General features: G+C 46.0%; 1 protein-coding gene across 2 annotated transcripts in view; it reads right to left on the bottom strand.

Moving 5' to 3' along the window:
• LOC138566146 (zinc finger protein 485-like) overlaps positions 1 to 26380 on the bottom strand; it is a 435444-nt gene extending 409064 nt beyond the window's left edge. For both annotated transcript variants that reach the window (XM_069643160.1, XM_069643159.1), the window contains exon 1: positions 26160 to 26380. In XM_069643160.1, the coding sequence (XP_069499261.1) occupies positions 26160 to 26183 (24 nt within the window). In that variant the 5' untranslated portion in view covers positions 26184 to 26380. The remainder of the gene's footprint in view (positions 1 to 26159) is intronic.
• Between the last annotated feature and the right edge of the window lie 1248 nt (positions 26381 to 27628).

Here is a 27628-nt window from a genome sequence, read left to right as displayed (position 1 = left end):
CTAGAACCTTCTCTAGGAGTTGGTATTCTTTGCGCCATCTGTGACTTCAGAAACCCAGCAACCGAACATGCCATAGGTTACAAGGAACAGCAAGTCAAGCCTATTCAAGAAATTACAAAGAAGCAGACAAAAGTACCACAGTGAAACCTGCAAGAATATCTCCATAATGAAGCAAACATAGCGGAGAATCAAGGCCCCTCATCCCCAAACACCTGATAAGGGAAAAGAAAAAGAAAAAAGAAAAAAAGAAAAGGACACACCACAAGTGACACTCCCACGAAATACAGAATTGCAATCCGAACCAGAGAGTGGCACACCTGTGGACAAAAAGAGACACTGCTATCTATGCTCCCTCTCTCTCTCCAAACACAGAACTGGCACTTAAAGAAAGCACGGATGCCTGATAACTCAGTGGTAGCACACAAAGCCACGCCAACCAACCAAACTCATCCACACCTACTGGAAGAGAAAAGGAGGAGCAAACACGGTTGTGCATAGGTACCATTTCAGCATAGGAACATCACCTATGAACATTATTAACTGTTCATCTGTCCTCAGCCGCCAAACAAATCCTTCCTACCAATGTATTGACCCACCTCTGTTCTATAACCTCACTACAGAAAATTCAGACGCAACTGCACAATTTCATGGTGGAGCCAGAGTAACTAATTCTACTAGACTATTAAAACATTTGGTTCCAGGAAGAAAACGACACTTCCGCCAGACCATTATGTTCTTCCACGAGCGAGTGAGTGAGGCATTTGTATCCTGCCGACATTGAGCGTGGTAAACCGCATTTAGGCACAGATGATATGAAAAAGGATACGCTCCGACATTTAGCATGAAGAGAAAATCTAGATACTGCCCATCATAGATCAACTGTTTTCAGTGCTTTATGAAATTGGATAAGGGTATCTTTCTTCCAGAGTTCCCAAGGGAGACTATTCCATAGTTGGGAGCATATGTTTCAAACTGCTTGTCTCCCCTGGAGAGACAGCAAGACTGCAGTACCACCAACAAAAGTTTGTTGCGGATCGCAATGTTCGGGGCGGTTGTATTGCATCATTTTTTCAGCCAGATATGACGAGGCGGGCTTATTCAGGCATTAAAAGATCCAACAGAGGATTTTAAAGTCAAATCTATCACCCACTGGCAGCCAATGAAGGGAGAGGTACAAGGTAGAAATGCGGGGCGACTTTGGAACTTTATAAAATCAGCTTAGCTGCCACATTTTGCACCTTTTGTAGCCAATTCAGGTGCTTTTACGAGGAATCCCAAGTAACAAGCCATTGCCATAGTCCAACCAAGAATTAACTACTGCCCCACCACAGTAGCATGGTCCTCAGATGGAACATAGGGGAGAGAGGGCCAGTCACAGTGGACACAAGGTGTAGAAAACGGATTGACGTTTCACTCCTATCTGCTTCTCACATCCTAGATTGTCTTAAAGCAAGTAAAAGCAGCATACCAATGAAGGATTGAACACTACAGAGCTGCAGTTTGCTTGCGGACTGAATCAGAACATGAGCACAAAGAATTATCAACGAAATGGGAAGTCCATACTCGGGCAAAAACACCATGATACCACCTCAAGAACTATCAGTTATCGAAAGTCGCTTCAACATCCAACAAGCCATAGATGCAGCGTGAACAGATGGAAAAGACAAAACAAAACAACAGATCTTACATACATGAAAAAACCCACCTGCTCTCAATCATTTCAAACCCATCACTCATCCAAAATCCTACAGAGTGATTAAGATAAGCAGCAAAGCAGGCTTGACTACTTCCCCCTGGCATCCACAAAGATATTTGCAGCATGAAAACATCGGCCAGCCTGTACCAGGAGGTCATGAATTCCTCAGTGGCAATAGGAATTTTATCACGATACTTCAAAACAGCCTTTATCAAACCACTGCTCAAAATCAGGACAAAAAAATACCAGAAGACTCCTCAACCTACCATTCGATTTACAACATAACATTTCCAGCAAACCTCATGGGGAGGTTTGTAGCCAATCATATCATGGAACTGTCAAAAACACATTAAGAGCCCTGGTGGGATGCAGACTTTCCTCCTGACACACACACACAAACGCCAACAATTACATATATGAGGATGAGTCTGGCAAAAAGACAGAGGGATGCGTTAAAGCCACTCTCCCCAGAGCGGCAAGGGAAACAAAGACAGGGTTTAACAAGTGAGCAGAGCCGAGACTTCACCTCTACACTCCTCAACTCACCTTACCTTTGCGGGCTGAGGAAGGAGAAGTTGACCAACTAAATCCTGAAGGAACAAAGGTTGGAAAGAAGTCCATAGACCAGATGACCCTTTCCCCAAGACCAAGGGGCCTACCTTGCACGTCACAAGGGAGCAAAGCTAATGGTAATCTTTGGCTAGAAAACCTACTTCAGGAGCAGACAGCAAATGGAAGAGGGCTGGGGAGTGTGGGATCGACACACTGTTCCTTTGTAGGATAAAAGGACAGCCCCACAGTTCTAAGAATCCAGAAGGGAGGAACAGCTGGGGAAATGAAAACAAAAACAGGTCCGAATATAACAGCACATAAGAGAATGATGCAAAAGCAGGGTCACAATAAACGTATACCAGAACACTGCGCATTACCAAGTATGATCTGGAAGCAAATCTGTAAATCGGGCAGATGTCAAGGAATCTGTGTGAAACAGAAGAGAGCATGATTCCCAAACTGCACGCTACTTCCCAGGCCATGGGACAGCTTAGCCACAGAGAACTCGATCACAAAACACAGAACGCTCCCGCTTGAATGTTTGGTATTTGTAAGGGAGGCATGGTATCACAAGTATGACACCGACACAAAAAGGTACTATTTTTTAAACCTTTATTAAAATTTCAATTGGGTAGGAGAAATTCCTACTTTGCCCTATAGCTAGGATGGGAGTAGTCTCGACCATCAAATCATAAAACAGTCCCAGTTGTGTCCGTCAAATCAAAATGGCCTATACCAACTAAAACCTAATGCCTGCCCAATATCTAGTACAAAAAGTGTGAAAAGTAATTTAAGTATGTAAAGGAAAGTCAGTGTTCAAAAGAATAAATGTGGCCGAGTCAGCTCTCCTCTCCACGTTGGACAGCACGGAGTAAGGCGGTCCCTGTAGACAAGTTGACATGCTCTGGCTCAGTCTCGTAACACAAAGGATCGCGGTCCGACTGGCTTTCCACGTAAAAGTCTTGCTTTCAAATTTCCACAAACACAGTTTAAAAAAATGTTCACGTTGGCCCCCCCTCTGTCGGGTTCAGACCTTTCACAACAAACACTTGAAGGGGGTGCCCTTCCCCAAGCTTAACTCATATTTGAGGGGTTCCCTTCCCCTAACTTATTATACTTCAGGTCTCCCTCAGTCGTAGATCGATTCAACTCAGTAGCTCAGTTGGGCTAGCACTGTTTTCTAATGTCAAACACTTTCAAATGCGTGTGGTTTTTGTGACAGACCTCCGCAGGACCACTTCGACTTTCCAGCTTTCAACTCACACTAATGTTATTTACCCCAGTGCTTTCTGGTCTTTGTAGTTCACTGCATTATGCACAAAGTTCAGTGTTCAGCCTTTTGTGTTCCCCTTTCTCCCGGGGTTAATTTCAATTGCTTTGCTTACAGTTCATTCACTTTCTCTTCACAACCTTTTCACAAAGACTTTCGAGTGGGCTACTTCCTTTCACCGGACCACTTCGTTACTCAGTATCGCTGACTTTGCAGCTCCCATTATTTCAAAGTTCATTTGTAGGTCTGGCTTTCCTCACGTCTCATCCCCACTCACGCAGCCTTCAATTTTGCGATATAATGTTGCAACTTCAATATCTCTGCAGCACACACCGGTCTCTCACGTCGCTTGCCAACTCCCCGGCTGTGTGCGTTTCCTTCTCGTCTTTTACTTTCTTCCAATTTGCAAGTCAGAATTTATACCACAGGCTTGGCCTCGCCTCCCCAACTCTGCTGTTCACCCGGGAGGGTCGCTGGCGTCCTTGAAACACAATGCAGCAATCTTGTTTGGCATTCAGCCTTCCCCACGTATCTTTTGAAGGCAAAAACCTCCTGCAGGGAACGCCTGGACTTCTCTACCCGTGGCTCTCGTCCCTCGGTCAGTTGCTCTGCTCCAGTGGGTAAGCCTTCGCCCGGGAGGTTTTGCGTTTACTTGTCTTGAACCATGCTCAGAGGGTGTCTCTATGGTCCACCTTTTATTTGTGTGAGGAGAGCTAATTGGCATCAGATGTATGCACTTAGAGTCAAGTGCCTGACTTTGCCTGACCCAATTAGTGGGACGTGTCCAAAGCGATGTATAAGAGTTAGTATGGCTATCGTCAGTCGCCCTCTTCCTCGGCCCAGGGTTTGTGTGAAAAGAAAGGGGTGGGGGTTGGGACATTGGTTAATCCTATGAAAAAGGATGGGTTAGGTGTACGGGAAGGGGAGGGGAATACTGCGTTTTACCATAGGCTGTCTCACCCCACTGCCTGAAGACCCCCTCACCAAGGTGATCCTGCCACACTGGTCCATCCCTAAACTCTGGATCCAAAGGCGATTGCCGTGCCTTGGCCACATGAGAGAGATCCCCGGGGACTAGCAGGTGAGACAACCCCTGGTTTCTCACATAATGGATAAAATAAAATGCACCAATGTTGCATTTTTCTGAGTTTATATTTGCTATTGTGTCCAGGAGCCTGATGGACGGTATATCCTCTTTAGTCTGAAAGGCAGGAGTGAGGTGGCCAGAGTTATGCCTAGACTACACATGGTAATCCCCATACAGCCCACTCCCCCTAGAGCCAGCATGTCTGACACCTGGGCATGTATTCGAAACAAACAGGAAGTCCTACCTCTGGCGACGTCCCTAACACACAGGACGAAAGAGGGGCCATAAAGGTAAAAAAGGGCCAAACAGATTATACATTATTATTTGTTACACGGGATATAACTTAAAATTAAAGTAAATATATTACCAAACTAATACAACATAAAAGCATTAATAGTTACAAAACATTCTGGCAAACAACTAATTTAAGAATTATTGCAAAAGGCTATGAAAGGTAACAGTGCAATCTGGTTGCCTTTCATAAAATGAGTCCAAATGATGAACAGATAATGTCAGGGTCATGGATAAACTGGCAAAGGTTTTGGAGCCTATGACAAGCAGTACCCATATAATAAATACATACGTGTTCTAAGGTTTCCAATTTTCAATCTGGCGAGTGCCAGACTGCATACTGAACTGACATATCTTCTTGGTATCCCATTGCTGGCTTCAATGAGCTTGTTAATTTTATGAAGACTGAACCAAAATCTCATATTCATGGTGAATGTTTTTGCCAGGGAATGGTGCTCTCTATTTCAAAGTAGAGCCGAGGAGAGGTAAGAAGTGAGCAAATTCCAGCATTCGAGTCAAGGTTTGTCAGTGCTCACAATTTTTGCATCCATCCCATAGCATTACTTTTTTTTTTTTACTGAGCGCCACCATAATAATTCACTTCAGACAAAAAGTTGTACACATTTAGCAATCAAGTCAGTTAAAATGTGACTTCAAACCAACGACCAGGCCAAGAAGAGAATAGTACATAAATAATGCTCCTCAATCTCGAATTCTTTGTCAAGTACATAGCTTCTTCAACATTGCCAGAGGGTTTTGAGATGCAAAGGACAAATCGACCCAGACGCTGTAGACTTGGAGAAAATCTAATCATGGTCTCCAAAGTCTACCCTAAAAGCTGCTTAGCCACGCCAAATGGAGAGAGTGAGGGGCATCATGCTTCAATGGAAAGAACGCCTTTCTGTCTGCATACTTTCATCGCTGGCTCATAAGTGAAGCCTCCAAAATACAAGTCCAATCATTAGAACTGCGTAGGCTTTGTTGCAAGATCTTAAAACAGAATGTTGTTCAGACAGGCCAAGCTAGCTCATCAAGTCCATGAGCCAGTGTGCTAATAAGGCAAGTCCATAAACCAGTAAAATTAATCTTAGGTTTGCCACCTGGTTGTTATGTGCATAACCTTTGATTAAGCAGAACCGACTTCTAAATAATTGTATACTCAAGTTATGTTATTAGGGTGTAAAATCGCCTACAGCTGCCGTTTGTATGGTCTCCCGGTGCTATGTTGGATTTGGAAGAGAGTGGGTGGATTTCTTCAGTTGGAGGGCAGGGAAAGGCAAGAGTGTGGTGCTTTTGCGTAGAGGTGCCGATTGGAAGTAGCCTGAGCTCTGTGTCTTGTAAGCTTCCTAGGTGTGATGTGCAGGGGGCATCAAAGGCTTTGCGTTGAGAGGGTCAGCCTTGTGCATATAGTGTAGGTGTGTGTTGGCCATGGGCTGACTAGGTGAGTTGTAGTTAGAGGTGTAAGTGTGTGATATTGGAAGTCAGGGGTGAGGGTTCATTTAAAACCATATGCAAGTGTCTAGTTTGCATTTGTGGGTGTTGAGTAAGGTGGAGAGAAACTGAGTGTTGGTCAGAAGGTTGGGGTGTTTATGCAGGGCTTTTCAAATGGTTTGGTATTGCTGTATTTTGCATTATAGGGAGAGATGTTTGCCTTTAATGGTTTATCGGTGAAGATGTCCTGCCGCGAGGTTTAGATATTCTGGGAGACAGGGAACGCGAACTTAGTTTCCTGACTGTAGGTGGTCAGGGGCCAGTATGTAGTTCCCTTAGCTCGTGTCTGTGCATTGAAACTATTGAGAAGTGTTTCTCTCTGCTTACACTTGGGTGTAGGTAAAACTTAATTTCGTTAAGCATTGAAAAGCTAGGTTTTTAGACTTCTCCTGATCTTCAGGTGGTCCTTTAGAGTGTGGATTTCCCTTGGTAGCGCATTACAGTGTATGGCAACTGTAGGGGAAAAGGCAGCTCCTCCATGTCTTTCTCTGCAAAATCTTCCGGTTTCTAAAAGGATTGTGTTTCTCAGTCCGAGGTCTCTGGCCGATTGGTAGAGTGATATTCTGATTTGGGGGCATTCTGCTCCTTGACCTTCAATTGCTCTGTGGGCGATGCAGAGGGCCTTTAACAAGGTCCTTTTTTGATTGGTAATCATTTGAGTGCTCTGAGATCAGGGGTTATGTCAGAGCTGGCGTTCCCTACTGTTGAGTCTAAGTAGGAGTCTGGCTGACGTGGTTTTTCAGTGAGGCAGTCTGGCACACTTAGGTGAATGCTGTTTGACTATTTCACCCTTGAAAGCATCAAGGAGATGATGGCCAGCCCTCTGTGTGGGAAGGAGAGGTAGGGCATAATGCATTGAGGAGTGAGGAGATGGAGGAAACACTTCCGGACTGTTGCATTGACTTGCGGCTCCATCCCGAGTTTGTTTGTTTATTGTATTTATATAGCGCGCCTGATGCTGGGGTATCTGGGCGCTTAAAGTAAGGTTACGGTTACAGGTGAGCAGAAGATACATAGTACAAATATGTACAGATATACAGAGAAACAGGAAACATAGGTATGTACAACATGCAAATGATACGTACACGATGCAAGTGATCAACTGGGGTCACAAAGTTGAGACATAGGGTTAGTTTTTGTTAAGTAGCCATGAGATAACAAAGACTTCTGAATTCTTCGAATGATTGGGTGGATTTGATGTACTGTGGAAGTGTATTCCATAATTGGGAGGCAAGAACCAGGAATTTGGTTCCGTCAGCCCTTTTGAGGTTGTATCTGGGCACCAAAAGGCAGGAGGTATTGGTAGATCTAGTAGTTCTGGCTGACAACTTTTGGGTAAATTTGTCAGTAAGATAAGGTGGGGTCTGATGGTTCAGAGCTCTGTGGGTAAGGCAAAGGGTTTTTAAGTCAATTTGTTCTTGCATGGACAGCCATTTACAATATTTTCTAGTTGCCAAGATGTGCTCTTTTTTTGGGGTATGTTTAATGCCGCTCTAAGCGCATTATTTTGCAGAATCTGCAGCTTGTGGGTTATAGATTTATTGGCACCTAGGTATAAGCTGTTGCAGTAATCCAGATTGGACTGTATGTGTGAGGCAGCTGTTAGAGGACAATAATGGTCTGCAGGCCCTAATCAGCTTGCCTGTGTAAGCAGTGGCCGAGGCAGTTGAGTAAGGTTGCAATTGGCATCGAGGTCTTTGGCAATGTGTATAATATTACCATCTATGTGTACGCTGGTGTAGTTGGGACCGAGTTTTAGTAGGTTATTAGGTGAGCCGACTAGGAGCAACTCAGTCTTGTCATCATTCAGGCAGAGGCCGTGTGTGGCCATCCATGCCTGAATGATGGTGTAGGCTTCGTTAATCCGACAGACGTCTGTGTCGTAGGTACCAGATAGTGGTAGGAGTATCTGGGTGACATCTGCGTAATTAGTGTAGGTGACACACAGACGGTCAAGATATTATACAAAGTGGTGAGATGCATGTGCCTTGTGGGACTCCACAGGTGACAGGGATTGGGTCTGCCGCTGCTGTAGGTGAGAAGACACGCATGGTCCTGTTGTCAAGGAAAGATTGATCCACATGACAGCAGAATTAGAAAAATGAGCTGCCGATGACAGGTGGTCACATAGTATGTTAGGGGCAACCAAATCAAAGGCTGCCGATAGGTCTAGGTGGAGTAGAACTTTGCTTTTGTCTTTTAGGTCATCGATCTGGCTTTTGGAGGTCAACAAGGGCCATTTCTGTTCCATGTTGAGGTCTAAAGCCAGATTGACGTGTTCCTAGTAGTTTATTGGACTCTAGATAATCTTGAATTTGCAAGTAGGCTACTCTATCTAAAATTTTCAGTAAAAAAGGGACTGTAGTAATCGGCCTATAGTTAGTGGGAATAGCCAGGTCAAGTGTTTGTTTGTTATGGGAGAACCCATGACTGTTTTAGGTTGCTTGGGACTGAGTTGTTGGCGGATGAGGAGTTTATTAGTTTGGTAATAAAGGGGGCTAAGTCTCTGGCCGCATCTTGTATGATCTGCGCTGGACAGCTGTCACCTTTACAATTCGATGGTTTTAGTGAAGCTATACTTTTTTGTACTTCAGGTATGGATACCTTGTTGAATTTGAAGCCTGAGTTATGGTGTATAGTGGAGGGCAGAGTTGGACTAATTGGATTGGCTGAGGACAGTTTGTGTCGTTGGTCAGCTATTTTAGTCTGGAGCCCCGAGATTTAGTTGGAAAGTGCATTTTGGGTACTGGTGCACCAAGGTTTATCCTTAGTGCTGGTATCGATAGTGAGTTAGAAAACCCTAACCCCCCTAAGGATAGTGAATAGTACCTTTGCGTTAGATCCTGCTTGATTGATTCGGACGTTATAGGTTTCTTTTTTGGTTCGGATGATCTCGCTTTTGTATGTGGCGGTAGTATTGATAAGGTTAGTTTTATTTTCTGGGGAAGGAGACAGTTTCCAGAGTGTTTTGAATTTTCTTTTTTCTGCGCAAAGTAGTTTAAGTTCAAGAGTAACCCAGGAGTTCAGATGTGCTCTGGATTTACCTTCGCGTAGTTTAAGTGGGGCAATGGGGTATCAGTACCTTTAGTCATGGAATCATTGTAAGCATCAACCAGTAGATTATGGTCAAATACCTTCAACTCTCTCTTCCTAAATATCTTCTTTCCCGAGCTCTTCCGCCTCCAACTCCCTCAGGGTCAGCCGCTTCTCCAAGCAACGAGTTGGGGGTAGATCTCTCTCCGCGGCAGGGGCCTCCCTGAAACTTGAGGAGAACCATCTCCGGTTCCGGAAGCACCTCAAAACCTTCCTCTTTGCTTCTGCTTTCTCTCCCCCTCTCCCCTGCTAAATTCCTGACTTAAACTGCACTGAATCTGCAACTGGGCCACTCTCACCGATCCCGGTCCATGGCCCAGCCACTCTCCCCTTGCACTGCCTCCCTGGCAACCCCTCCACTGCGGGACTGTCTGTATCCCTACAGCCCCCCTTCCCAGCACTTGTCTGCACTTACCTTGCACTTGCCACCAGCTGGCCCTTATTATTTATCTTGTTATTCTACTACCCCTGTACTGCACTTTCCCCTCTCCCTTTCCCCTCTACCCATGCACTTGAGCGATCTGAATGACACCTGGCCTAGTAGGATCGTTGTCTGTCTTCCCTGTGTCCCCCCTCCCTGCCTCGTCGCGCCTTGAAACACTTATGTATAGGCGCGTTACAAATGCCATATCATATCATTAGTATCAGGTAATGCATTGAGAGTAGGGATGACCAGGGGTACTATGGCCTCGGCTGTAATATTACATTTGTTTCTAGTGAGACAAGGTGGTGCAACTAGAGGCTTTATCAGCTCTGGGTTGGTAACATTAAGTTCTAGGGATAAGAGGTGATGGTCAGACCACACAAGTGGTGTGGAGTCCTTGAGGGTGATGTTGCTATTGAGGTCTGCTACCCGGTCAATTGTCCTGCCCTTCTCATGGGTGGGTAGGATGCTTACTTATGTGAAGCCGTGTTCAGTGCAGTGGCTAGTGAGGTGGTAGGTGTGTCAGAGTCATTATAACCAAGGATGAAGTCACCTTGGATAATGTTTTGCGTGTTGTTAGCTGCTAGCGATGTGATGTCTTCTTCAAAGGATCCGGGAGGACCGCGGGGCCTATATATAAGGTGGATAGTGATGGTGTTTTTGGGAGATGTTTGGAGCTTAACTGAGTGGAGTTCACAGGATGCCAGAGGAGACGGGGTGGCCAATTGCAGGTCTAATGTCGATTTCAATATGATGGCGGTTCCACCTCCTCGAGCATTAGGTCAATCGGCTGTGAGGATGGAGTAGTTGTCTGGGACAGCTAAGGTGAGGGAAGGGCCTGCTGTGTCATGCAGCCAGGTTTCTGTCACAGCAAGAAAATCAAAGTTGTTGGTCAGAATGATGTCTGCGATCTCAGTTGCATGGGCAACGAGGGGCCTGGCATTTAGTTGGGCTCCTTTTATAGGTAGCTTCTGGGTGCCCTTCTGGGCGTGGTTAGAAGCGTTATCGACCGAGTTCTTTATCGGTTGGTGTGGGATCTTTTGCATGTTTGTTTTTTGCTTTTGGATTTAGTGCAGCGTTTGCTGGTGGTCTTAGGGTTATGTTCAGCTGGCAGGTTACGATGTATTGGGAGTCTGGTGCCTAGTCTGTTGTTGTGATCTATTTTCTATCTATTATATAGGTGGGTATGCTTATACGTGGGTAAAGCAGTTGAGTGGCAATAAGAGGGCGGGCGGGTCTGCCATATTTTGCTCTGCGAGAGGTGAAGGAGCGTTATGGAGGGAGAAAGAACGTAAGCTTGATTGTGGAATCCCAGTGGGTTGGATTCAATGCTGGAAGTAAGATGGTGGGAATAATCATGGGATTAGTGACGGGGATAGAACTTAGGCGAGCTCTGAGAAAGGGGTCCCTGAAGGGCACCATCATATGGCTAGGAGGTCGACTAATGTTGAGATTTGAGAAGGTGAGCACCAGCGGAATAATGCAGAGTGCTGATCATGATGGGGCTACTAGCTGTCGTGAGTGGGCTATCACAAAGTAGTGTTTTAAACAGAATAATCTAGTTCAACATAGTAGGGATGGCAGAATAGACTATTTTAAAGATAATGGGCCTCATTACGAGGTATGCCGGTAGCCATGCCGCTATTGGCGGCAAGGCTGCCGGCAAAACCGCATCCGTGTCCGTGTCCGTGTCCGTGTCCTCGGAATGAGGACTTACCGGACCATTCCGAGTTCGGATGGCCCGGTAATTCCTCACTCGAGGACACGGACAATCCCCATTCCCATTTCAGCCCCCATAGGGCTGAATGGGAATGGGAGAGGGAGTAAACAACGGGCTATTACAAGATGGCCCATTGTTTGCTCCCTCTTCCCCTCGCGGGACCCGGTATGCACGCCTGGTTTTCCCAGGCGTGCTTAACGTGTCCCGCGAGGGGACGTCGTAATGTGGCGGAACGGGTTGAAGGCGCCGCAGCCTTTTATGGCGCCGTTTAATAACCCGTTCCGCCAGGGTCGTAATGAGGCCCAATCTGTGGGATAAGATAAGCTAGTACATCACTAGTGGTAAACTAGGCTAATTCAAAATGATCAGTTGGATAAAAATAGGCTAGTTCATTGCAAAGGCGGAATAGGCCATTTCAAAAATAAACTCTTGGATAGAATAGGCTAGTACATTGCAAAGGCGGAATAGGCTATTTCAATAATAAACTCTTGGACAGAGTAGGCTAGTACATTGCAAAGGCTAGCATATGTTGAGATTGGTGTGCGCGGTAGTCATCATCACAAGGCACAGTAGTCTGGTCAGGCATTGGTCAGTATCAAAGGGTAACTGCTAGGTTCTTGGCATGATTAATGGTAAAGACGAGCAACAGTGAAGACATTTAGTGGTTCACTTCAGACCAAACAAATGACAGACTATGTGGGCTGTGAGGTGTTAAGATGATACTGATAGGAATTCTTGCAGTGGCAGCGAGAATAGGTGCGTGGTGTTATTGTTCCTGTTGGGGTGATCGTATATGGTGACTCTTGTGGGATGATCAGCGTTGGAAGACTTGGAGTTTAGGTAGAAGTCTAGAGTGTAAGAGCAATTGTTTACCAGGTCGTTTTTGGGTAGAGGTTATGAGCGACGTGACGTTGTGACGCGTCAAGACAGGCACAAACAGGCGGGGAGCCTTAGTTAATAAGACCTTTGTTAGGTAAGGCCGGCTTCCGCCTCCGGTCGGGTACAATGTGTTAAGTGGACCGATCGGTTGCTAGGCAACCAGTACAACAGCCCATAGGTTCGGCCCGGCACCCATCTTATATTGGGGACGTGTGTAGGATCTCGCTAAAGGCACTTCCACGTGGGCAGTGGGTGCAAGGGCATTCAGGCAGCTGAATATGCACCAAATGCTTACATGAAGGGCTGCTCATGCAGCATCGGAAGTCGAGCAGCCTCTGATCTCGTGAGTGTGATGGTGCTCACGGGTCCAGCTGCTCCTGCAGCGGCAATGCGGCTCCAGTACGGGCGGTTCAGCTGCTCCGGCAGCTGGGCAGAGATGATGGGGGCTCCTGCCCTGATGAGGGAACTGGCAACACTGGGGTCGCACAGACAGGCGGGTAGTATTAGTCAGGGAAGGCCGGCTTCCGCCTCCGGTCAGGTACGATGTGTTAAGTGGGCCGATCAGTTGCTAGGCAACCAGTACAACAGCCCGCAGGTTCGGCCCGGCAGCCATCTTATATTGGGGACGTGTGTAGGATATCGCTCGAGTATGTTGTCTATCATGATGCCTAGGTTCTTGGTCACTTTGGATGTTTTAGGACAATTTTCTTTTTTTTTTTATTTATGACAGGGGTTATTATAACCTTTTCATCAAATATTATAACGTGACAATTCAATACCAATAATATGTATACGCACTCTGACCTGTTGAGGTTTAGGCAGCAATAAAAAGCGCATCCGGAAGTAAGCGAAAGTAAACTGTTTACGGTTTGGACCTGTTTGGACTTCGGTGATTTTCGCTGCGCTTGCTGAGGATACCCCATGTGCTGCTGAATCCCTTATCACGGCCTGACGACAGGAGGAAGTCTTTTCAGGCTGCACACATCTTGCCTGACCTGCAACTCCCCTGTGATTGGAGCTAGCGGTTGTGACACTCACTTGTCCCCGCCCTCCCTCTGCTTCTTAATCCGAGTGAACAGCGCACCACGCGCGCACCCGGAAGTAAGCGAAAGTAAACTGTTTACTATTCACTGCGAACAGTGAGCTGTGTCTGGCCCTTGCTTTCACCCTGATTCATAGACAAAGGAAAGAGGGTATTGAGAGGGAGAACCAATATGTGTGAAAATGGTCAAAATATACTCCCTTTGGACTAATATGCCGAACATTGAACCCCTTATTGACCAATCTTATGATTTTCATACCACCCCAAAGCGGAATGCAGATGGGCCGTTAAGTCGTGGGTCTATAAGAGGTCGCTCCCTGTCTCACACAAGCGACATAAGGAAATTCTATGCTGACAGCTCATCAGGGCTATCTGATGTCATTGGTAAAGAAAGTGCAGCAAGCTGTGCAAACGCAACGGAAGGTCTTCTTGAGAAAAGGGTGAGTCCTATAACAATAGAACATGTAACTCCTGCAGCAATAGACTTGTGTAATGACACGGTAGCACATGCAATTCCTGCAGCAATAGACTTGTGTACTCCGTCTGACTCATTGCTAGCAGCTTTTTCTGAACAAAGTCTGCTAGGCGATTTAGCCCTTCCAACTACCAATAAAATAGTGACTGAGATTCAGATTCATACTGAGCTAGTGCAATTGTGTAGTATCGCGACCACTGGAGATATGGTCACTGACTATAATAATGACAATGAAGAAGCCTTACAAACAACTCAAACTGAGATAGAACCCCTAAATATTGAGCTCCCAGAGAATCATTCTGGTGCTGATGATAATGCAGATCACTTGTCCCAGCCTCCTGTAATGTTTCCAGAATGTACAAACGATTCTTCTATCCTTTCCATCTCCTTTACCCAACATTCCCCTAAACGTTGTGAACGTAGTAAATCTGCATCACAACAACCACAAGCAGCTACTGCTTTGGCTCCGACGGAGTTAACTCTGCAAGCCATGAACACTGATTTGTTCTCTTTAGCTAAATTGTATGAAACATTGGATGCTAGATTATTGGACCAAAACTGTTTACTTAAAGAAATGTTGGAAAAGAAAAGTGATAAGTGTCATCATACAGAAAGTGTATTGTTTAAGAGCTTTGATCCACACAAAATGCATACCATGTTGTCCACGATAGTAAAAGAAGTGATTACTAACGTGAATGATAGTGAGAGAGTACAGCAGAGAACAATTGTAAGCCCTTTGGCTGAGAATAAAGAAAAAAAATCAGCCTTCGGTGTGATAGTGATGATATGATCAATAACACACCAGTTAGTGAGATAGAGCTTACATTTGTTTCATGTTGGTCTATGTTGACGAATGTAAAAAAGACTAGCTCTATCATGATGTGACTAATAGAAATTATTGAGCAACAAGACACAAAAGTTAATGATGCAAGTGTAACAGGAGCGGAAACCACTGTGAAAGCTAAGGGAACCCCTATTGCGTTGCCCCCTGATAATGGAACATATAACATATTTAGTGTGATGAAAAAAGGAAAAAAAAACAAAATGTCAAATACGCAAGTTGAGCCTAAAAAAAACAAAAATCAGAAACTGACTAAAACACAGAAGAACAAGAACTCGCAACAATTTATTAAATCACTAACTACACCTGATAAAAGAATACAAGAAAAAAGCGCAGAAATCGTAAGAAAATACATTGCTATTAGCAAAAGCAAACTAACTTACCACCTATACAATTGGTCCCTAAAGGAGTCGAAAATGTAGTGGTTAATGACATGAGATACAAACCGCTTGATGAATTGGTAAATGAGTTTTCCAAACAAGAGCAGGTGGAAGACCCTTTAAAGACTTTTCCTCCTTCTCAAATAGTTCAAGCAAAAGAACCAAATGATGAAAATGAAATAAGACACCTCATTTAGAACATTGGAAGAAAGACGAGAAGAAATCATGAAGTCAATGGGTATATTTATCTCGAGAGACTGTCACAACTCCGAAAATGGGTTGTTAAGAAGGAAGGAAAATGATAATAACCCGATGGGAGAACATACACCAAGAATTTATGAGACAAGGGCTTACCAAAGCGACGTCAGCTTTGGAGATAAAGCAGGGTCTGAGCAGACAAAACAATTGTCGTTGAATAAACCGCAAGAAAATAGAACACCTTTCAGAAATAATCAGAAGAAGTGTAATGACTCTACTCATGTAAGTCTCATTTTGAAATGCCGCGGTGGTGAATTCGATCTATATGATCTAAATCGTTCCTCCGTATTAAACATCTTGCGGAGTGTTCAAGTACTTCAGGAAATTAAGTCTGAAGACTTTGAACAAATAGAATTTACCAAAGATTATGACAATTCCGTAGTTAAAATTTGGATGACGTCTGCAATTGTAAAATATTCGATTTGACAAGCATGTAATGAAATATATAATCTAGGTTTCTTGCTAGACAACCCCACGGCTGAAAGTAACATAAGTGGTACCCTTCCTTCAAATGTTGCCAACATTTATCCCTCATTACAAGCTAGCGCTTATACGAACAATATAAAGAACAAGGTATAGTTAGCCGGCACATTTATTGAACTCTTGACGATCAAATAGTCTACAGCAGGTGATAACCAAATGAAAATTATAACAACTTATCCACAGAACAAATTATATAGTAAATGTTAGCTACCTAATAAGAGAAATGAAACATCTTTTCAGCTGGCATCCTGGAATACAAGAGGACATTTGCATCTTGTAAACTCCTCTAGATCTGTTTTAGGTACATATGACATAGTCCTGTTACAAGAGACATGGCTTACCTCTCCCCCAGTGTGGGAAAATCACCATATAATTCTTGAACCAGCTATTAAATCCGCGAGAGGTCACCCGAAAGCTGGGCTACTCACTGCTGTTAAATCCACTAGTGGACTAACTGTAGAACCATGGGCGTCCTTTAATAGCTATATACAGCTGGTTCGCATCTCACATGAAAGCACATGAAAGCCACGCTATTTCATGTATCAATATTTATTGGAATCATCTAGATATTACTGAAAAACGATTTTTTAAAGATCTGATTAAGTGTATGGATAAAATCGATAAAGATCACTTGATCAAATCTATAATTATTGCAGGAGACTTGAACATGGATTGCATGAATGACAGTGGGAGCAAAAAGAAAGAAACTAAGGAAAAGTGGAGAAATTTGATGTATGAGAGAGGTTTTGTCATGGTAAATGGTGCAGTGCAGGGTGATATCCCTTCCAAAGCCACATGGCAGCAGGGCAAATTAACGTCCACCATTGACTATGTGTATACCAACTCTGAACTCTTTTCCACCATCTCCTCCTTTGAAGTATTAAAACAGATTAAGAGCGATCATAGTCTACTTCACATGACATGGCCCAGATTGAGTGAAATTGCTACCAAAACTAGCCCAAAATATATGACCAATTTAGAAGTGTCTATTAAAGGTCATAGGTTTAAATGGACGTCTAAAAACCTGAATGAACTGCTTGTGGCAATATCATATCCTAAAGATATTCTAAAGCCAGACTTACAATATATACACGGAGATTATGTCAGCACCCTTCAGCTATTTAAGAAATCGTACGGGACGGGTAACAAGCCCCAGAAACACCGTTCTCATTCCTATGAGGAAGAAATCCGCAGTAGGAAAACTGAGCTTAGGAGGGAAATTCGACAAATCACTCAACAGAACCCTAGTGATAGGATCTGGATGAAACAGCGGAAAGCTAAAATGATGCTAAAAGATGCTCATTCCATCTCCTCTAAGAACTCTGCCTTAGTATGGGGCTTAATTAAAACTGTGCATGGCCCCAAACAATCTATAAGACAAATAAATGCAGTATCAGAAGAAATATGGATCCAACATTACAACTCTCTGATTGCTGAAACCCATTATGCTGATAAGTTATCTGAGCAGAGGCATGATGGGCTACAGGACATCAGTTATGATAATCTGGACATAGAAATGTATATAAAAAAACTGAGCAAGTCAAAAGCCCCCGGCCCAGATGGTCTTTCTAATGCAATGCTGAGGGCAAATCCCGAGACATGGGCTGTTATTTTGGGAGTGATATTCAATCAAGTAATAATGAGCAAAAGAATTCCTGCATCGTGGCAAAAATCTATTATTGTCCCCATTTATAAAAAAGGAGACAGATTGAATCCCAAAAATTACAGACCGATTGCACTTCTTGATGCGCCCGGGAAAATCTTTGCCCGCCTGGTATTGAGAGACTTTAATAAATGGACCAGAGAAGTGAATTTGAATGATCCTTACCAAACGGGCTTTATTGTGGGTGTAGGAACCTCGGTAAACTTGCGGACTCTGAAAGCCATAAAACAACATGAATTACAAGTAAATCAGCCTCTCTACATGGCCTTTGTAGATTTTGAGACCGCTTTTGATTCTGTGTCGAGAACCCTTTTGTGTGATAAATTAAAGAAAAATGCATGCCCAAAGTACTTGATACATTGGATAATGCAATTTCACACGGGGACATCTATTCAAGTACGTCTGTCAATGGACGGTACACTATCCAGATCAATCAAAACATACAGGGGTCTGAAGCAGGGGTGTCTGCTGGCATCAACTCTTTTTAATTATTTCATCTCCGATGTGGTGAAGGAATTCAGCTCAGTTCCAGCAGACGCCCCGCGCCTAGGTAAACATCTTATACATGGATGTTTTATGCGGACGACTTAGTCCTACTAGCAAAAACTATTAAAGGGCTTCAAAATCTACTGGACCAACTAGGGAAGTATGTACAAGATAATGAGCTAGTAATAAACATCCCGAAAACAAAAATTCTTAAGATTGTACCCAATAAAAAAGCCGGGGCATCTTGTCTCGTTATCTCTAGGAACGAAAATACTGGAAAATTTTACTCAATATAAGTACCTAGGAATAAATGTAAACACTTCCAGAGTAGATACACCATATATTGATGAACTAAAAATAAAAATTGGAACCTCTATTTCTCAGGCATCTATCATTAATTATAGATTCTGCACTTTTTCTTTGAAACCTATAATCACCTTTTATTGTCAAAGGGTTGTCCCAATTGTCCTTTATGGTGCAGAAACCAAGGCTTGGAGAGACGAGATGGTCTGGCAAAGATTGGAAGGCCAATTCTGGAAAAAGGTCCTCCATATACCAAAAGCTGCTCAGATGCGTTTATTGAGATATGAATTGGGTATCTCTTCTCTAAACTGTATGTATATGTGGAGATTATGTAGCCTGTACAGGAAATGCATTATGGCAAAACAAGATAATTCTTTATTCCAAATCTTGTCTAGTTATACAAGAACGAGTGAGCACAAAGCAGTGAGCGTGTGGCGACAACAGGTCAAAAACTTTATGGCGAAAACAGAGGTTTCAGAAGAGCTATTAGTTATGAATCCTGAAAGAGCGAAAGAAAAAATTATTATATGGGATTGGGTAAAGACATATGAGGATTGTCAAAAGACCGCGCATGCTACCCTCCATAAAATCACCATGAAAAAAGTTCGAACTACTGAAAGCTAACTGCTAAAATTTCCAGGTGCGGAACCAAGAAATGCATTTCTGAGGTTCAGAATGAACTGGTGGCGCACCAGAAATAATCTAGCCAAGTGGAATGTCATTAGTAAAACGGAGAACTTCTGCAGATTTTGTACAAAATCAGATAAAGCAGAAACTATATTTCATCTAATAGCAGAATGCCAGGCATTATTACCCATGAGAATTGATTACTTTAAAAAGCACTTCGAAACATACACACCACTTACAATTGAAAATCTTTGGTATCGTATCTACAACACGCAGATAACTACGATAAGATTGGCTGTAGTGAATTTTCTAAAAGCACTAAAGCTAAGGGAAAATTTCTCAACAACTTAACAAATCAGTGACTGAATATGCGCAGTTAACTTTGTTTGTCTTGTTTTATCTGTTTTTATTTTTACATTACGGAATTTTTGTCTTGGAAGATGGTGAAAAGAAAATTTAATTTTATTTATGTTATACCCTAATGGACAATTCTAGTTTGTATGCTAGAAAATGCAGGCCCAATTTTAGCAAAACAGCTGCCTCCTCCATTTTAATCCTGGAAAGAGAAATAGCTTTATCCTTTAACCTGGATTTGTCACCCTTCACAATCGATTTTTGGGTCCAGCCATAAAGCTACTTCATTGAGGCTATGTAATACCCTTCTCACGTGTGCAAGCCAACGGGTGCGGTTACCTCCTAGGTCTTGTATATGTGTACTGCGTCACAAAATGTTCTAAACCTTCTGTACTCCATATCCTTATTCAACAGAGTACAGGGCAAAGCGGCATCTGATCTTCAATTGGGTACACACAGTTTCTAGATGCAACAACTATAATTAAACTTGTTCTTTTATAACGTGCTTAATACTGGGGACCACTTTCTAAGCGTGTGCCCAGGATTCTAACCTGTGTTACGCTGCATTGCCTTGCTTCCAAGACAAACCCGTGAACCCTGAGCTAACCTCCCGGCCTGCATTCGGGTGCCTGTGGGTAACTGGAGGATTTGCTTCAGGTATTTATTTTCCATGCCGGTTAAAGTTTTTTTTAATAAGCCATGGCCCCAGAGATCAGCACCGTAAAGACATGCAGGAATCGCTTGTTTGCAATACAGTGCTGGGGCAAGCGCCCTCCTGACATGCTTTGAATGGAACATTCTATGGGTGCCGGCATATTTCCCCAAAGCGGCACAGGCGTTATCTGCATGGGCAGTCCAGAGTGAGTTTTCATGGACTCTGATTACCAGATAGTCAAAAAAATGCCACCTGTTCTCATCTTTTACGCTCCACACTAATCATTAGACTACAATGTTTTGTAGACCGGGGCTTGGAAACCAGCGTCTTTGTTTTCTTGATATTCACTCTCATATTGAGCTCTTTATATTTTCACCGAAAAATATGCACATTTGGTTTAAGGCCCCACGGCATAGTTGCTATCAGCACAGCATCGTCTGCATACAGGAGTGCATATATTAATTATAAGGAGAACCCCCTCCAAAAAAGAACTTTTTTTTTTTTAAAGGGCCACATACATGTCAATCAGCCCCAATAACATTCTTGATGTCAGTTATAATCCAAAGGGCCTCCCCCGACCCCTTGTCTAGCTTGTTGTATAAAGGGCAAGAATCCATCCAAGAAGCAGGGCTCAGAATTGAGGAAAGCCAGGAGCCATTTAGTTCCAGCTTCTTACCTGGAAGAGCCTGGTTACAATACTCTACCAGAAGCTACTTTTGGCTCCCAGGCCAACCAACTAATGTCAAACAAACACATGTGAATTTAACTCTGGTTTTGCAGCAATTTATAAATGCAAATTAGGACACATACACACAACATATAAAGCATAAGGGGTCATTAATAATGGACTAAATACTATGTTTCCATCTTATGTGGATATTAGATTTGAGGAACACTGTACTATCTCCTCGTTCCCCAGTGGCTCCTGGCCACTTGATAATGCTGGATAGCCACAGGCTACTTTTAGTTCATGCTTATCCAATCTCCATTTCAATCCCTGAAAAAGGGTGCATCCTTCATCCAGACCTCCTCGAGGTTAACAATGTCAGATTTCATCAGGTTGAAATCAACCCAAACAGCCCTAAAAAAAAATGCTTAAAACCTACTGTATTCCAGGAGACTCTATGAATACTTGAATACCATGAGCACAATCTTACACATCTTGTGGTTTTGTCTGTCCCTAAAATGTCTGGAACCCAGGACCAGTCAGCATCACACACCGGACTGTTTAAACCATCTGCCCCCATTAGAGTGGTATCGATCTACAATGTTCAGTTTTTCAACTTACTCCCATTCTTCTAGTCTCCTTAAATCCCTCTCTCGATAACAGAGGGTTTTGAAGGCTGTGGGGGGAGCCCTAGGTAATAGGGCATCCCTTTCAGAGTGTAACAGGCCATAAAATAATTTAGAGGGTATATGTAACCAAACAAATCCTGATCCCTAAATTCCACCGGTGCAGCATCACTGGAATAGCTATTGCGAGCCATAGTAAAACTAGATTGCCTACGTAGGCCACACAGTGGGTCCTAATTTCATACACAGTGGGTCCTAATTTCATCCAACTTCATTAGTAAGGAGACGAATGAGGCGACCAGGTTAATGATGATGAACTTATGGGTTTCTAGGAAGGAAGTGTAGAAGTGCCAAATATGCAACTCTCAAGGATACCATTTATACTTCCAGTTATCCACAAACTGGAAATAAAACTAATGGAAAAAGATGACTTTTCAAACTGATCCCCTTCTCCGACATATTCAACAATTAAATGAAACATTAGGGTGGGCGAGCACATTGATTGGAGATAAAATGACAGGTGCTGTCGTAGGTTAAAAAAATATGTTTTATACTAATGATGTTACAGGAGTATGCAACAAATATGAGCAAAGTTAAACTTAGAAAATTCTACTAACTAGTAGTAACAAGTCTACCACTATTCTTACGATTACACATTTGGGACGTAATGGTTGTGCCTTCTAAAAGAGTATGACATTCCAAAATTCCCCATCAGTGTATAAAGACTGTGCTCACGTTCTGAAGTGACCAATCGCCCATATGCACGTGACACAAGCAACCATTACATAAATAAAATCACTATACATAAAAAGAAAGTGAAAATACTAAAAGAGGGGACTCTCAGCCTCAAGAATTGTGGCCATGCATCTAAATGTTGGCCGCAGCGATACATGTACATATATAGCCGATCCCTGCTGTGTTCTGATTAAATTGAACATACATGTGCCATCAAATATACAGAAACATCCAAGAAATAACCTTTCTTCCAACATAGAAGAAACACAAACATTGTAAATTGGTGTTGGGTAGCGCATAGATTTGTTTCCCGTTATAAAGCACTCAACATAATTACTCAAAGCAATGTATAAATGTCCAAGAATCGGAAGGCCATCTTCGAACGGAACGGTGTGTAGCACTGTAAAAATGGTAAATGCGTTTTTTGAGGGCACAGACACAGTTTACTTTGGTGCTGGTTTGTACACATAGCACAATCAATCAATATTTATTTATTTATTAAAAACGTATAAAGCGCAACTACGGCCCGAAGGCGTCTAGGTGCTGCCGTTTGGCAGTACGGAGGAAAAAAAAAAAAACACCTCAATAAGAATGCACGCTGATAGATTAAAACAAAAAGGACTTAAGTGCCCTTCGGAAGGAGAGGTGCTCCTCTGTAACTCAGAGCCAGAGGGAGTAGATTCCACAGTGTAGGGGCCAAGACCAAGAAAGTAGGGCTGCCAAAAGCGCCTGCTGATATCTAGTAGGGGAGCGCAGCTGCCTTGTTAAATGATAGCGCTCTATCTTGCCTTTCAAATACTCTGACCCTACATTATACAGGACTCGGTGAGTGACACAAAGTATCTTAAACTTTATCCGTTCCGCCACTGGGAGAAAGTGCAGGCACCGCAGGGGGGCAGTAGAAGGAGTCAGATGTGGTGTGTTTAGTACCAACCTTGCTGCAGAATTCTGAAGTACCTGCATACGTTGCATCGGATATGTGGGTTGCCAAAGGTAGCTCCCGTTGCAATAGTCCAGCCACCCCATTATCGTTGATGTAACCAGCATGGTACGGCTATCCGTGGGCAGAAGAGGCAGTATCTTCCTTAGGATTTTAGGTTTCCCAAACCCTGCATTACACACTGCTGAAATCTGAGCTTCTTGCGACCCACTGGGGAGAAGACCCACCCCTAGGCTTAGTTTAAGGAACTGGAGGAATTAATTTAGTTCAACATAGGCAAATACCTTTCTTTAGGGGAGGCAGCCCTGTGGTACTTGGATTATAATAGAAATAGGTTTTCTAATAAATAAAAAAGAATTAAAAAAATTAAAATAAAAATCACATTTATTGCATTCCACTGTACAGTACAAACTGCAAACTAATGGCAGCTATAACAACTTAGTTTACTTTTTGACATGTGGGCGGACCATTGTGCAATTGGGTGGTCTTGTGCGGCTATGAGCGGGACATACATCTCAGGGTTTTTGATTTTCAAATGTTGGCAAGTATGCCTCAGCTCTCCTCAGAGCATCACGCACCTCCTCGGAGACCTCATACACCTCCTCAAGGACCTCACACGCCTCCTCAGGGCCTCAATCATGTCCTTAGAGCCCTCACACATCTACTCAGGGGCCTCATTCACCTCCTCTGTGGGGCCTCACGCACATTCTCATGAGCCTCACTCACCACCTCAGGGGCCTCACCTTCACCAGGGGTCTCATTCACCTCATCCGGGCAGGAGGGGACCTCATTCACTTCCTAAAAGCCCCACATGCCTCCTCAAGGGCCTCAATCATATACTTCAGGCCCTCACTCATCTCCTCAGGGTCCTCACACACCTGGTCCGGGGCCTCATTCACCTCAGGAGCTCACACACCTCCTCCAGGGCCTCGCACACCTCCTCTGGGGCTTCATTCACCTTCACCCGGGCCTCATGCACCTCCTCCGGGGGCATCACACACCTCCTCAAGGGCCTCAATCATATCCTTAGAGCCCTCACTCATCTCCTCAGGGGCCTCATTCACCTCCTCCGGGGCCACACTCACCTCCTCCTGGGGCTCACTCACATGCCCGGGGCTTCCTTCATCTCCATGGGGGCCTCATGCACCTCCTCCGGAGGCCTCAATCATGTCCTTAGAGCCCTCATTCACCTCCCCAGGGGCCACACTCCCCGCCTCAGGGGCCACACTCACCGCCTCAGGGGCCACACTCACCGCCTCCGGGGGCCTCAATCATGTCCTTAGAGCTCTCACTCATCTCCTCAGGGGCCTAATTCACCTCAGGAGGCTCATTCACCTCCTCGGGGGGGGGGGGGGGGGGCAGTCACCTCTTCAGGGGCCTCACACTCACCTCTTCAGGGGCCTCACACTCGCCCCCTCAGGGGCCTCATTCACATGCCCCAGGGCTTCATTCACCTCACAGGGGCTTCATGCACCTCCTCTGGGGGCCTCCATCATGTCCTTAGAGCCCTCTCTCATCTCCTCGGGGGACTAATTCACCTCCTCCTTGGCCTCGCACACCTCCTCAGGGGCCCACACTCACCTCCTCAGGGGCCCTCACTCACCTCCTCAGAGGCCCTCACTCACCTCCTCAGAGGCCCTCACTCACCTCCTCAGGGGCCCCCACTCACCTCCTCAGGGGCCCCCACTCACCTCCTCAGGGGCCCCCACTCACCTCCTCAGGGGGCCCCCACTCACCTCCTCAGGGGGCCACACTCACCTCCTCAGGGGGCCACACTCACCTCCTCAGGGGACCTCACTCACCTCCTCAGGGGACCTCACTCACCTCCTCAGGGGCCCTCACTCACCTCCTCAGAGGCCCTCACTCACCTCCTCAGGGGCCACACTCACCTCCTCAGGGGCCACACTCACCTCCTCAGGGGCCCTCACTCACCTCCTCAGGGGCCCCCACTCACCTCCTCAGGGGCCCTCACCTCCTCAGAGGCCCTCACTCACCTCCTCAGGGGCCCTCACTCACCTCCTCAGGGGCCCCCACTCACCTCCTCAGGGGCCCTCACTCACCTCCTCAGAGGCCCTCACTCACCTCCTCAGGGGCCACACTCACCTCCTCAGAGGCCACCACTCACCTCCTCAGGGGCCACCACTCACCTCCTCAGGGGCCACCACTCACCTCCTCAGGGGCCCTCACTCACCTCCTCAGGGGCCCCCACTCACCTCCTCAGGGGCCCTCACCTCCTCAGAGGCCCTCACTCACCTCCTCAGGGGCCCTCACTCACTTCCTCAGGGGCCCTCACTCACTTCCTCAGGGGCCCACACTCACCTCCTCAGGGGCCCACACTCACCTCCTCAGGGGCCCACACTCACCTCCTCAGGGGCCTTCACTCACCTCCTCAGGGGCCCCCACTCACCTCCTCAGGGGCCCTCACCTCCTCAGAGGCCCTCACTCACCTCCTCAGGGGCCCTCACTCACCTCTTCAGGGGCCCTCACTCACCTCCTCAGGGGCCCCCACTCACCTCCTCAGGGGCCCCCACTCACCTCCTCAGGGGCCCTCACTCACCTCCTCAGAGGCCCTCACTCACCTCCTCAGGGGCCCCCACTCACCTCCTCAGGGGCCCCCACTCACCTCCTCAGGGGCCCTCACTCACCTCCTCAGAGGCCCTCACTCACTTCCTCAGGGGCCCTCACTCACTTCCTCAGGGGCCCCCACTCACCTCCTCAGGGGCCCACACTCACCTCCTCAGGGGCCCTCACTCACCTCCTCAGGGGCCCTCACTCACCTCCTCAGGGGCCCCCACTCACCTCCTCAGAGGCCCTCACTCACCTCCTCAGGGGCCCTCACTCACCTCCTCAGGGGCCCCCACTCACCTCCTCAGGGGCCCTCACCTCCTCAGAGGCCCTCACTCACCTCAGGGGCCACACTCACCTCCTCAGGGGCCCTCACTCACCTCCTCAGGGGCCCCCACTCACCTCCTCAGGGGCCCTCACTCACCTCCTCAGGGGCCCTCACTCACTTCCTCAGGGGCCCTCACTCACTTCCTCAGGGGCCCTCACTCACCTCCTCAGGGGCCCTCACTCACCTCCTCAGGGGCCCTCACTCACTTCCTCAGGGGCCCTCACTCACCTCCTCAGGGGCCTGCCGGAACATTGTGCAGAGCTCTGCGTGTGGGGGTCTGGCAGGAGTGGGTTGGGGTCTGGAACAGTGCAGCTCTTCCCTGGGTGAGCAGCGCAGCCTCCACCGCCCCACTTCAGGATCTCTCTGCGTGCTCTTCCCTGGATGCGGCCTTGGGGATTAATAACCTCGTGAGTAAAGCGAAGGATTCCACTTGTGGGACAAAAATCTCCGGCTCATGATCTAAACACAGATACTACTTCTCCGCGCATGCGCAGTGTTACACCCCGCCCAGACCCGCGCTCGACGCGCTCCTTCCTGTACGCATGCGTCATATAAAACATCACGGCGCAAGCTCACTCCCCGAAGTTTGCGCATGCCCAGTGTGAGCAATATCGCGGGCGCCGATAACCTGCGCAGGCGCAGTGTAAGAGATAGGGGTGTCGGGAAATGCGCAGGCGCAGTGCAAGAGATACGGAGTGCGAAGATGCGCAGGCGCAGTGTAAGAGTTACGGCGAGCGGAGATAGTCTACGCAGGCGCATTGCGAGAGATCAACCCATGCGCTTCTCCCACAGACACTGCCTATCTGCGCATGCGCAGTAGTTTGTACACTTCATCTTTAACTGCCATCATTTGGAAGAGAGGACTGTCATCGGCTCTCCTTTTTGAAAGCGCTCTACAATATATTAATGACCCTCCTATGGAACACACGTGCATCTTCTGGCACTGGAAGATGAATCCATGTTACTGGTCTCAGGTCCAAGTTGTTAGGATCTGGTATTGATCTGCCTTCCCCTTGTTAGGACCTGTCCTTCCCTCTTGTTCCTATTGTGTCCCTGTCCCTCATGGTGGCCCTCATTACAACCTTGGTGGAGAACCATGGTGCTATTAGCACCATGGTCCATGCCGCTAAGGTTGCAATTCCGCCATGGTGGTTGGCGGACTTACCGCCCCATTCCGACCTTGGCGGGGCGGTAATTCCCCAATCCCCATTTACCCTTCCCCATTCCCATTTTTGCCCCATAGGGCATAATGGGAGTGGGGAAGGCGTTAATTACGCCACCGTAAATTACGGTGGCGTAATTAACTCCATGGTCCCTTAGCGCCATGGATTTTAACACCTGGGTGTTAAAACCTCCATGGCGCTAAGGGACCTCGTAATCAGGCGGTAAGGGTCGGCGCTGTTTACGCTGCCGTAAACCCCTTACCGCCTGGGTCGTAATGAGGCCCGGTGTCTGTACGTGTGAGGCAGTGTTTTAAGTGTGCCGGGGCCGAGCACCGGCAGTCTCCAAAAAGTAAGAGAGCCAAGGCCCTGCCGGGATCCCCGGTCCCACCACACTCCAGCAGGTCATTATCGCGCCACAGCCATGATGGGAGATGAACCCGCCACCATGATTGAAACAGGCAGCTGTGACTTGCAGAAGTGCCAGTCACAGCGCTTGCGACGCTGTGGCTGGCTGCACTTCAATCAGTCACAGCT

The sequence above is a fragment of the Ambystoma mexicanum genome, chromosome 2p (genome assembly GCF_040938575.1).
Source record: "Ambystoma mexicanum isolate Mex_15411 chromosome 2p, UKY_AmexF1_1, whole genome shotgun sequence".
Classification (NCBI taxonomy): Eukaryota; Metazoa; Chordata; class Amphibia; order Caudata; family Ambystomatidae; genus Ambystoma; species Ambystoma mexicanum.
Note: the sequence above shows the minus strand (reverse complement) of the source record. Positions and strands in the feature narration are given on the sequence as shown.